The following is a 10,353-nucleotide window of genomic DNA, read 5'->3' as shown; positions in this document are numbered from 1 at the left end:
CAAGCCTCATATTAGCAATTTTAAACAATGACTTTGTCAATTATAAACATAATTTGGTTGGACATAACATGTTAAGGAAATATTTAATTTCCTAATTGGATGCATTGGTATTCAACAACAACATCAAGCCTTCATGCCTGGGGTTGGCTGCATGAAACTTTTTTCTCTATTGTGTCCTGTTAAAAATAGAACTCTCATTTAAATCTAATAAGGAAAGGTCATTTAAAAAAAAAATCTTCAAATATTCCTACTCCGCTAAAGTAACCTCATCCAAATATGCATTTTTATATTCTTTTTCTATAAAAATCTAATTTTAATTGTAACTTGAACATCCATAGTCTTATTGTGATTTGTTTATTTCAAATTGGATGTGGCTAAGACATATTATCGTATAATATTGTATTAACTCAACAAAAATTGGGACCATTGGAGGTGTACAAATAAACATTTGAATCATAAAAAACATGCCAAGCCAAGAGAAATAAGTTGTTCACTTAATATTTCTTTCATCCATCAACAAACAAATCGATTAAATTTAGCTTAACTTCAATTTTGAAAAATAAAGTAAAATAAAATCAAATCCATCTAGGCTATAGATGTAATTTTGAGGTGTAAAAATAGGCCTAACTTTTAGGTTGAAATATAAGTGCTTTAGATCCAGTAAGCCTCTTAAAACCAAGTAAACAAATTAATCCAAACCAAAACATATCATATAGGAAGTTTCCTCATGTACCCAGAAACTAAGAAAACCTAACAGTTCAATGCTGTTCAGATTCATACATTGCTAGCTTAGCTCATTGTACAAACCAAACCAAATACTGAACATCCTAGGCACCACTAAGACTAAACCCAAAGTAAACTCTCCTTCGCGTTTTGTCATTCAAGTAAAATCGATGTCAATTCTGCTACTGATGTGAAATGTTACTATTCAAAGAATGAATAAATAGTTGTGCATTTAAAGATAAAAGAAACACTCATATACCTTCGGATTGTAAAGGATGCAAAATTTGATGAGATGTGACAAAGAGGATGATGGGTGGTTTTCCAGTAAGGGAAGGAGGTTGAGTTTTCCATTCCCAGTTTTATTTCTTGTTTTACTCCCAACCACGCTCACTGTTTAATTCCATACTTTGGTTCCAAGTGATTTTTTTCCTTAAATTACAGATTTAATTTCCTGTCAGTTTTTTTTTTTTTTTAATTTCCTCAGTTATCATCATCATTAGGCTCTTCCAAACTATGACTTCTTAATGAATCACATTCTATTAATTCTGAAAAAACTTATAGTTTCAACAGCATTTCTGGATGAAAGATTTTACGTAAATATGGCTTGATTTGGAAAAATATGCGGCTGCTTTCCTTAAGAGCACGAATAACTAGTCTCTAGAAAGCTAATCAACATAAGAACATTAAAATAGATGGTGCGTTTGAGCCCTTAGCTAATCTAGCCTAGTTACTCAAGGGCAAGAACATAATGTTTAACATGACAACTCATGTTGGTATTGGCTATGAAGTGTGGTTTTGTATATGCTATATAGATTGCATCCAGTGTTGTTATCTTGAGCATCATCAGTAGAATAATTTCCTTGCCAATATAAGGACTATTTTTTGTTGGTTTATGTAGTCTGGAACTTATTGCAAAACTTTAACTGAAGCAGTACGCATCTTAATTTTTTGAAGCAATAGAAGAATCAAATGAATTAAATAAGGATTATTCAAAGCATTGCAGATAAGAAATGTATTGATATAATGGTTCTAAAAATTGATTTTCCAGATTAACTATAATAATTTTCTATGGTTGTTTTTGACATTTTTATGACAGCTTGTATAAAGCACTTCAACAACTAGATAAAACTAAATTCTGAGTCAGGTATAGTAGCCCAGCTATCATGCATAAATACGGACACGGCGACATGGATACGACATGACTTGGACACAGGACACGTCATTTATTAAAAATATAGGGCACGGACATAGGTTGGACACGGTATTATAATTTTTATATTTTAAAAATAGTGTATAAAAATTAAATAAATATAAGATTAAAAATAATTTAGAAATAATAAGTCATTTAACTAGAATTTATGTTTAAAATGATTAATATTAGAATGTCGATAGTCAGGCGTCGATGCCATGTATCAGGCATCAAGAGAGGAGAAAGAATGTTGTCGAAAGTCGGGTATCGATTTTATGCAGTAAGTGTTGGGTGTCGATGTCAAGAGGGAGTCTGTCGTCGATGTTGAGAGGACGTTGGTCGTCAATGTTAAGATGATGTCAGACAAAAAATGAGCTGTTAAGTTATGGGTGTAGAAATTGCTAGCGTCGAGCAACAATATCAAAATTGTGTCAGACTTTGATGTTGAGATGATTTTAAAATGCCGATGTCGTAACGAAGCCAGACATCGATATTGAGATGACATCAGGCACTATTTGAAACCAAAGTCGCGACCCACCAAAAAGAAATGAAAATGAGAAAAATCAATGAATGTGATATTGAATGTGGGCGATTGATTTGGTGTTGTGGATAGAAAATAAGAAATTGAGTTTTATATTTTAAATAAATAAAAAATTTAAATACAAGAAATTATATTTAAAAAATTTCATAAAATATTTAAAACACGCGTGTCTAATTTATATTTAATATTTTTAATCGGACACATCTTTGGTGTGTAAGACACGTGTCGGCTGTGCGTCATGTCGGATGCCACACGGCTCTTTGAGGAAAATTGTCAGTGAATCATAATAGCCTAGTCAGTAATCCTACCAAATAGAAACAACAATTTTAATAACAGTACTTTTCACCACAATTTTTTCAGCAATAGGTTCTCACCCAACTTTTCAAACAATAGGCATACCAAATTAATCTTAAGACATAACAAAATGAGCAATCCAGGCCTGCAACGGTAATCTAAAATCCACGTTCACATACTTATGGTGAATAAAGGATTAAATTTCTGCAGCACAACTCAATTTCTAGGGTACTTGAGGTGACGAAGGAGACAACTAATACAACTTATAATGTTGACTAAACCATCAGTGCAAGGTGATACTAATGGATCAAAAATGTGTCCAAATGACACAAAAAGGAACAGATGATACTGCAATATAAAATACAAGAAACTGCAGTATGTCAAAATGCCTGGGCATACGCTGACAGTTGTTAATAAGCAAGAAATCACACCTTGTTGCCATACTTCTAGGCTGTCATCAGTGACGGTAGGTATAACTTGATCACTTGAAGTCAAGAGATCTGCTTCAGGGAAACGGGCAAGATATGGAAGTGGATTCTGCTCAAAGCATGAATAATCCAAGAGAACACCAGCTGAATATAGTAAGAAAAAGAAATCTAATACCAAAAAAATTAATAAATATAAATGATGCAAAACCTCAAGAAATACAAGCATTATAGGAACCAATAGTTTATGCCCCAAAAGATAACATGAAACTTTTACTATAAAAACTGGTGTGCTTGAAAATTAAGAGATCTAAAATTCAAATTAAATTAAGCGGATTTAACCACTTGAGTGAGTGGACGAATGTAAATCTTGAATGACAAGACATTAGATGACTAAAAAAAGGTGTGCAGACTAATTAATATATAGCCACATTCTATTAAAAAGAAATAAATATTCAATATACCGATAGTTTATTGCTTCCAAACTATGAAAATAGATAACTAAAATCAAGACTTTAGTATTGACAAGAGAATGATGAATATAATTCTCTCATTTTCTTTATTTATGATAGCATTGATCAGGTCATCTATGTACAACTAGGTTGAACATAACATTTTCTTATTTTTAAGCTGATCAAAACATCTAGATGTACCAAAATAGAAAGTAACATTTAGTTACTTTATATACAATTATTAACTGAATTAAAAAAAGTTGAATTCAATTCCCACCTTCATGATTTCTTTTCAATACTTGTGAACCCAATTCCGTATGGCATAATGTTGAGATGCAAAGTAGTATGAAATAGCATGTTATATTGCCAATAAAAAAGAAAGGATGCTAGCATTTAGCTTTAATGCAATCAAAACGGTCAAAATATTTTCAAGGTACTGCACTGTTATGCATATCCTTTCGTTGAATATGAAGGCTTCCTCTAGTAGAGTGTCTACGCAACACAACCCAAGCTGAACTCAAAGGTATATAACATATTCATGATGTTTATAGCAACTGTGCGCAGAGAATTAACACCTTGTACTCAAACAAGCAAGTTTGGTCAACCAGAAGATGTTCAGGAGGCTAGAAAGGTATCTTTTGAGAATAAAATTTGATGCCCAACCATTAAGTGAAAATTATGTAGTGTTTCATGGTCTTAAATTCCAGTGAAAATTTTATTTTTAGTTAATGTTGTACAAGAATGTCTCGAAAAAAGAAAAAAAATTCACAAGTGTTGAACCAACGTCACGGCGCTCAAACGATCAGTGTTACAATGTCTACAACACCCCGACACTAGATCAGGACATCGCAACGCCATAGCCTCAAAAAATATCAATTAATTCAACGCCCCGAAAAAACAAAGGTCAGCGCTATTGCGCTTCATAATGCCACAACGCCAAAAATCAGCATCGCAATGCCGGAGTCTTGGGAATTTGAGCGTCAGAGCACCGAATTGCACAACGTTGTAGATCTAGATTACACATTCAAGCGCTGCAGTGCTCAACTTTTGGACCATCACAAGGGAGCAGCTGACGAAATACGGAGCTGCAACAAATCAACCAAACAACTCGCCAAATCATTCTGGCGCCGCAGCAACGCCTACTTAGCAGCGTCGAGACACTAATTCATATTGTAACGTCGCAACCCCACATGTCGAGCGCTGCAATGTTTAAGTTCATTTATGTACTTAATATAAATAGTTTTTCAATCTTTATGTGAGGGGGTTCTATCATTTCAGTGAGTTATGAATGCTGAGTGTAGTGCAAACCTTAGAGTTAAATCTAAGAGGGACCAGAGCAGAGAAAGATATGGCAATTGGAGTGGTTACCCTACCTTATTATGAAAAAGCAAGCAATTAAAGAAGATAAAAGTGTGGAGAATGAAGTTGTACTATCCTGGTGATAAATATTTACACTTTTCTCCTTATACTTTCTTTGTGAAACAATCAATGAAATTTGTTTTGTTTTATTTTAATTACATGGTTAACTAAAACTCCTAGTTTTGTTCTAATGATATGAAGCCTTAGTAATTACTAATATAGACTCTTATAATTTTGGATGTTTTCAATATACCGCTCATTCTTAATTTAATATATACGATGGTCATGTGCAGAATTAAAATATAGTGTGACATATAACCTCGATGGGGCAATGTTGGAACAATTAGGAATATTGAAATGGAACTCTTACATGGCTAAACATAGGATGTTTAGTGTTCTAAAACTTATGGAGAAATAATAATTATAGGAGGGTAATAAACATTCCTTCACTTCCTTACAAGCTTGATAGAGATCTAAGAATGCATAAGTTCTGATTCACAACCAACATAGGAGAGTCTAGTTAGGAAAATTTTGAAAATTCACTGTCATTAATCCAAAACAATTTATCTACTAGTATCTTATCTTTCTTCTGCATTCTTAGTCAATACAGAATTCAAACCTGATTTTTGTTGTGTAGGATAAACATTGAAGCTTAAATAGGCAGTACTAGAAAATTTTTATTGTAGCATAACACTTCCTCGTGGAATCGACACTCTCTTATATCACTTTTATTACTAAATCGACACGTGCACTTACTTAATTTAGTGGGCAATTATATAAAAAAAAAAATCAAACATATTATCTGCCCACCCATCACCAATGCATGAAATCTTCTCAAGTATATCAATTTCCTGCCTAGCTCATACTTTCTCATCTTGCAGATGTAGCTATATAGAGAACTTGAATATTTTAAAGTATTATATCTTGAACCTAATTCATTTTCAGTTAGCAGATAGTTTCAGATAGCCAATTAAGATACAAAGATTGCTATCATCATGCTAAACATACGTTTTTAACTAGAATAAGGTATCTCCCTTAGGTTTTTCCTAGAATGAACCTAAGTCCTCAATGATATGACAAGATTTGAACCTTGGGCTTGTTGAATAGAAAAGGTTTAATTGGACCTACCTTTGAGGAGATTAAAACTAAATCAGTTTCCAGGAAAAAATTGCCATAAGCTCGGAATGAGAGTAATGCCTCAGCAAATAGTATCAAGGCATGTGCGAATGTTAGGAAGACTAAGTAAAGAAAACCTACAAAACAGAGATAACATATACCTTTAACCAAACCATATCAGTATCGCACACTAGCAACTCGTAGCCAAAAGGCAAAAGTGCGTTTATCAAAAAAACCTTTTCTCTTCCCATTTTATGAAATGTTGGTGACCCCCAACCAACATCAATTGTATTCATATTACTGCCCATGTCGAAAACAGGCACACCTTTCCAATACAAAGCAACCAACAGCTTGGTATCCATTGCACCTGTAACGTCAGAAAGCTCCTACTTAATAACAGGGTAGACCTTTAATCAAAGATATCAATAGAACCAAGTAAGAGATTTCACCTACAAGAAGGTTGAAGACATTCAGATCTGTCAGATGCCTCACCCAATTTAAGATAAAGTCCATGAAAGCATAGTTCCCAAATGTTACAATTATAACATTATCTTTAGCCCGATATCCCACCATCTCCCTGGTGAGCCTGAAGGACGCTAATTCCGGAATCTTCGAATCTGGAGAAGGCAGATCCCATATAGCTCTTGTCAGGAAGTTTTCTACAGTAGCATCAGAAGATATATTGACACTGGTAGATTGGTTCTGAAGGCCGATAACATCTACCTCTGTTAAACATCAACAATTAGCATAAATCACACTGAAGAAGTGATTCGAAGAGGAGAAATGGTTTTAATTGAGTAATTACGAGGTCGAGGGAGGGAAGACGATGGGGAGAGCCACGATCCAACGGTGAACAGTGATTTTTTGTTGTCGCTGTTGGACGCAGAGTAGAGGGAGGAGACGATGAAGAGGGTGGAAAAGAGGACTCCAACAAAGACTGTTACATAGACCGCCATGAAGAGCGGCTTTCCGGAGGAGAACTCTTGGAATGGACTGCACGCAGCCATGCCTAAATCGATTAGTTGAACGGAGCACAACCAGCACTAGACATGAAGAGAAGAGAAACCCTATTTCACCATCTGAGAAATCCACCAGATCCCCATAGAGAGGAGGAGACCAAATATACAGAATGCCTTTCGCCAAGATGCTTGTCGGGGCGATTTGACTTTTTTGTTTTACGCACATAAAATATAGGAGTACCGTTCGATTCCGTCGATAAGAGGAGCACGCGACGCTGCCATTGCTGAGCACGTTGGGTTATTTTTTTTTTTTTTTTTTTTTTTTTTTTTGGTTTTTTTTTTTTTTAGCGATAATAATGTCCCAGCTGAACAACAGAAGGCGAGGAATCGCCTGAGGAAAAACTTAGGAGTCTCTCGGGATGAGAAATTTTCTTAGGGTTTCTTGGCTGACCTAGGCTAGGCTAGGCTATTCTTCGCTTGGGTTTTTTTTTTTTTCTTCTATCTTCTTTGTGAATTTTTTAGCGATTTTATTATTTGAGTAGAGCTATTTTATTTTTCTTATGTTGTTTGATGTATTCTTTTTCTGATTTTTCTCCTCTAAAATCAGATTTGCATTCTTGTCTCTTTTAGGTTTTTCTCTATCTGGAGTGAAAGCTTGGAATGATTTATTGACATATCGTCCAAACTTTTTTCTGTTTATTTTGTTTATTCTTCTGATAATCTTGCTTCTTTCCCTGAAGGTGACGTCTCTGTCGCAATTGAAAAATGGGGCATAACGTTAGTAGGTTACTTGTTGGGTAAGAAATTTTACTTTGAAGCTTTAAAATCTATCATGCAAAAGGTTTGGAAAATGAAATGTGGTTTTATTCTGCTTGCTTTGAATGAGGGTTTTTTCCTGATGAATTTTTTTCTTGTCTGGAATATTACGATCTTGTTTGGTCGGGTGGCCCTTGGTTTTTCTTTGGAAAACCATTTATTATCCAGAAATTGAAAGTTCGTTAGGGATGTTAAGCCCTATGAACCGGCTCAAGGCTAACCAAGAGGGTGGTGAATTGGTATTTTAAAAAATTCTTTAAAACGAAGAACAAATATCACAAACCAAAGTCACCACAGAAAACAAGTGCGGAAAATTAAAGTGTTGAAGTAGCAAAAAGAACACAAGGGTTTATAGTGGTTCGGTCAACTTGACCTACGTCTACTCCCCGGAGACGTCCTCCGAGTATTGCACTACCAACATGACTCTCATTTAGCCTCCACAGCTAGGCGGAGAAGCCCTTACAAAACACCTCCTTTTTGCCACCCCCGGCAAGGCAAAGAACCCCACTCCTTTTGCTTCCTCCTGAAGCAGGCAGAGAATCTCGATCGATCACTGAAGCTTACCTCTCCCAACCCTTCCAAGGACAAGAGACTCTAGGGAAGAAGAAGTGGAACAATGTTTGGAGCAACCCTTGTGAACTCCCTCACAAGCTCCCCCTCAGAAGATCCTCTCTCTCTCTCTCTCCCTTTCTCTATCTCTCCTTTAGGTTTTCTCAGGTCAAGACAACAGCCAAGGATGTTAAAAAATATTGAACAATAGCTCTTAAATAGAAGAGCTTCAAAGGAGTTCAATAAATGCAAGTTGCCGACTCTATCGTCCAGGACGATAATAATATCGTCATCTACGATCAGTTCAAAACACAGATGATCGGCCAGAACACCGCTCTAAAAATGAACTGGACGATTAAAAATTGGCTTGATCGTCCCGGCCGATCTCGCGATCGTCCTGGATGATCAGTTCAAATCAGAGAAAATCGTCTAGAGCATCGCCATGAATTCGAGCTGTCCGATCTTGATCGGCCAGAACATCGCCCTGAATTTATGATGGCCGATATTTATCATCCAGGAGCAATTAAGGATTTTTGAGTATATCATCTCGGCCGATCCTGAGATCGTCTAGGATGATGTGATCGTATCAATCATCCTTAATTGCTTCCTTGATTATCGGATAAATTTAGGCATAATTGTGCCAGATCGTCCAGGCCGATCTCACTATCGTCCTGGCCAATGTCCAAAAATACATAATACATAAATTGATTATGGCGGCAATTTTTTTCTCTTTTGAGCCTATCATCCTGGCCGATACACGTATCATCCGGGACGATCGGCTAATTACGGCTGCCTTAACTAAGAAATCCTAATTAGAGCTTCTGTTTTGAACTCAATCATCCAGGACGATATAAATATCATCCGGGATGATGTGAGTAAAAATAGAAATTATGAATCTCTCAAGTGTGAGTGTGTGTGTAGGGTTACTTAACATCAGTCACTTCAAACATTTACAATTGACTCAAGAAGGGAAAAAGAAAATTACAGACTGACTCAACCCTAATCTATCCAGTCTTGAGCTGATTCCGTTTTCCGTTCGATCTTTGAATCCTGAAAATGTCAGTAGTAAAAGGCAGTCGAAAAGAAGCAAGAGTGTTTGCTAATCATCAAAACATAATCCATAAAACCAAATTTGTAACAATCTCCTCCTTTTTGATGATGGCAAACACTTTGATAATTATTTCAAAAATAGTAATGTATAATATGTAATCAAAAGTGCAAGCACAAACTAAAGCAACAAGCATAATCAATCAGGTATAAACTAGCAAGTACAAACATATTACTCCCCCTTTTGATATCTCAAAAAGGAGGAGGGAACTAAAAAGTAACTAAAGTAGAAAAAGTATAAAAAGAAGGAAAAACAAACATAAGCATCTACAGGAAACATAATCTAAGACTAGAAAAATGAGGGTCCCTGATCATCAGACGGTGGTGGTGGTAGTGGTGGCTGAAAGAAACTGGTCATGACAGCAAACTGTGAGCCAAACCAGGACATGTCCTAGTCGTGTTGTTGCTGCTGGTGTGCAGCAAAGGTATCGAAACGGGCTATAACTTCATTGTGTTGCTGTTGCTGGTGAGCTACAAAAGTGTTGAATCGGGTCTCCAACTAATCAAATCTTTCTACCAACTGATCAAACTGTGAGTGATGGCTGAGAGAAGCAGGTTCATGAACGGGAGCGGGAGCCTCCTCCTCCTCAGCCCCTTGAGGTTCCTCATCCCCTGGGTGGAGACGAGTACTGTGAAGGATATTGAAAGAGTTGTTCGAGTAGAAGAGAGTTGGGAGGTTGGGAGGAGTAGGATATTGAAGTTGATATTTGGTTTCAAGAACATAAGCTATGAGGTGTCCTAAAGCTAGGTTGGGTTTCCTCTTATGGCATGGGTCGCAGATTGTTTTCAAATGATCAATGTATCAAAAAATCAAGTCAGTGGC

General features: G+C 36.0%; 1 protein-coding gene across 2 annotated transcripts; it reads right to left on the bottom strand.

Moving 5' to 3' along the window:
* Positions 1 to 2,948: 2,948 nt before the first annotated feature.
* LOC110108227 (arabinosyltransferase XEG113-like) lies at positions 2,949 to 7,551 on the bottom strand. Of its 2 annotated transcripts, none has more exons than XM_020838779.2 (4): positions 6,905 to 7,551; positions 6,549 to 6,824; positions 6,261 to 6,466; positions 2,949 to 3,284 (listed from the first exon to the last, which is right to left on the bottom strand). In XM_020838779.2, the coding sequence occupies exons 1-4, from the start codon at positions 7,104 to 7,106 to the stop codon at positions 2,964 to 2,966; spliced, it is 1,005 nt and encodes a 334-aa protein (XP_020694438.1). In that variant the 5' UTR covers positions 7,107 to 7,551; the 3' UTR covers positions 2,949 to 2,963. The 2 variants fall into 2 exon arrangements, with proteins under 2 accessions (XP_020694438.1, XP_020694441.1); XM_020838782.2 differs by having other exon boundaries at positions 3,183 to 3,319; positions 6,905 to 7,549.
* Between the last annotated feature and the right edge of the window lie 2,802 nt (positions 7,552 to 10,353).

The sequence above is a fragment of the Dendrobium catenatum genome, unplaced genomic scaffold, assembly GCF_001605985.2.
Source record: "Dendrobium catenatum unplaced genomic scaffold, ASM160598v2 fragScaff_scaffold_1595, whole genome shotgun sequence".
Classification (NCBI taxonomy): Eukaryota; Viridiplantae; Streptophyta; class Magnoliopsida; order Asparagales; family Orchidaceae; genus Dendrobium; species Dendrobium catenatum.
The sequence above is the reverse complement of the archived record's forward strand: the minus strand, read 5'-3'. Positions and strand labels throughout refer to the sequence as shown.

Bases quoted from the DNA above. Each gene is read 5' to 3' on its own strand.
- LOC110108227 (XM_020838779.2), bottom strand. From the start codon at position 7,106: ATGGCTGCGTGCAGTCCATTCCAAGAGTTCTCCTCCGGAAAGCCGCTC. The intron at 6,467-6,548 runs GTGAAATCTCTT...CTGACGTTACAG, and splicing joins TGTCTTCAACCTTCTTGTAG to GTGCAATGGATACCAAGCTG. The intron at 3,285-6,260 runs GTATATGTTATC...TGCTTTGAGCAG, and splicing joins CTGATATGGTTTGGTTAAAG to AATCCACTTCCATATCTTGC.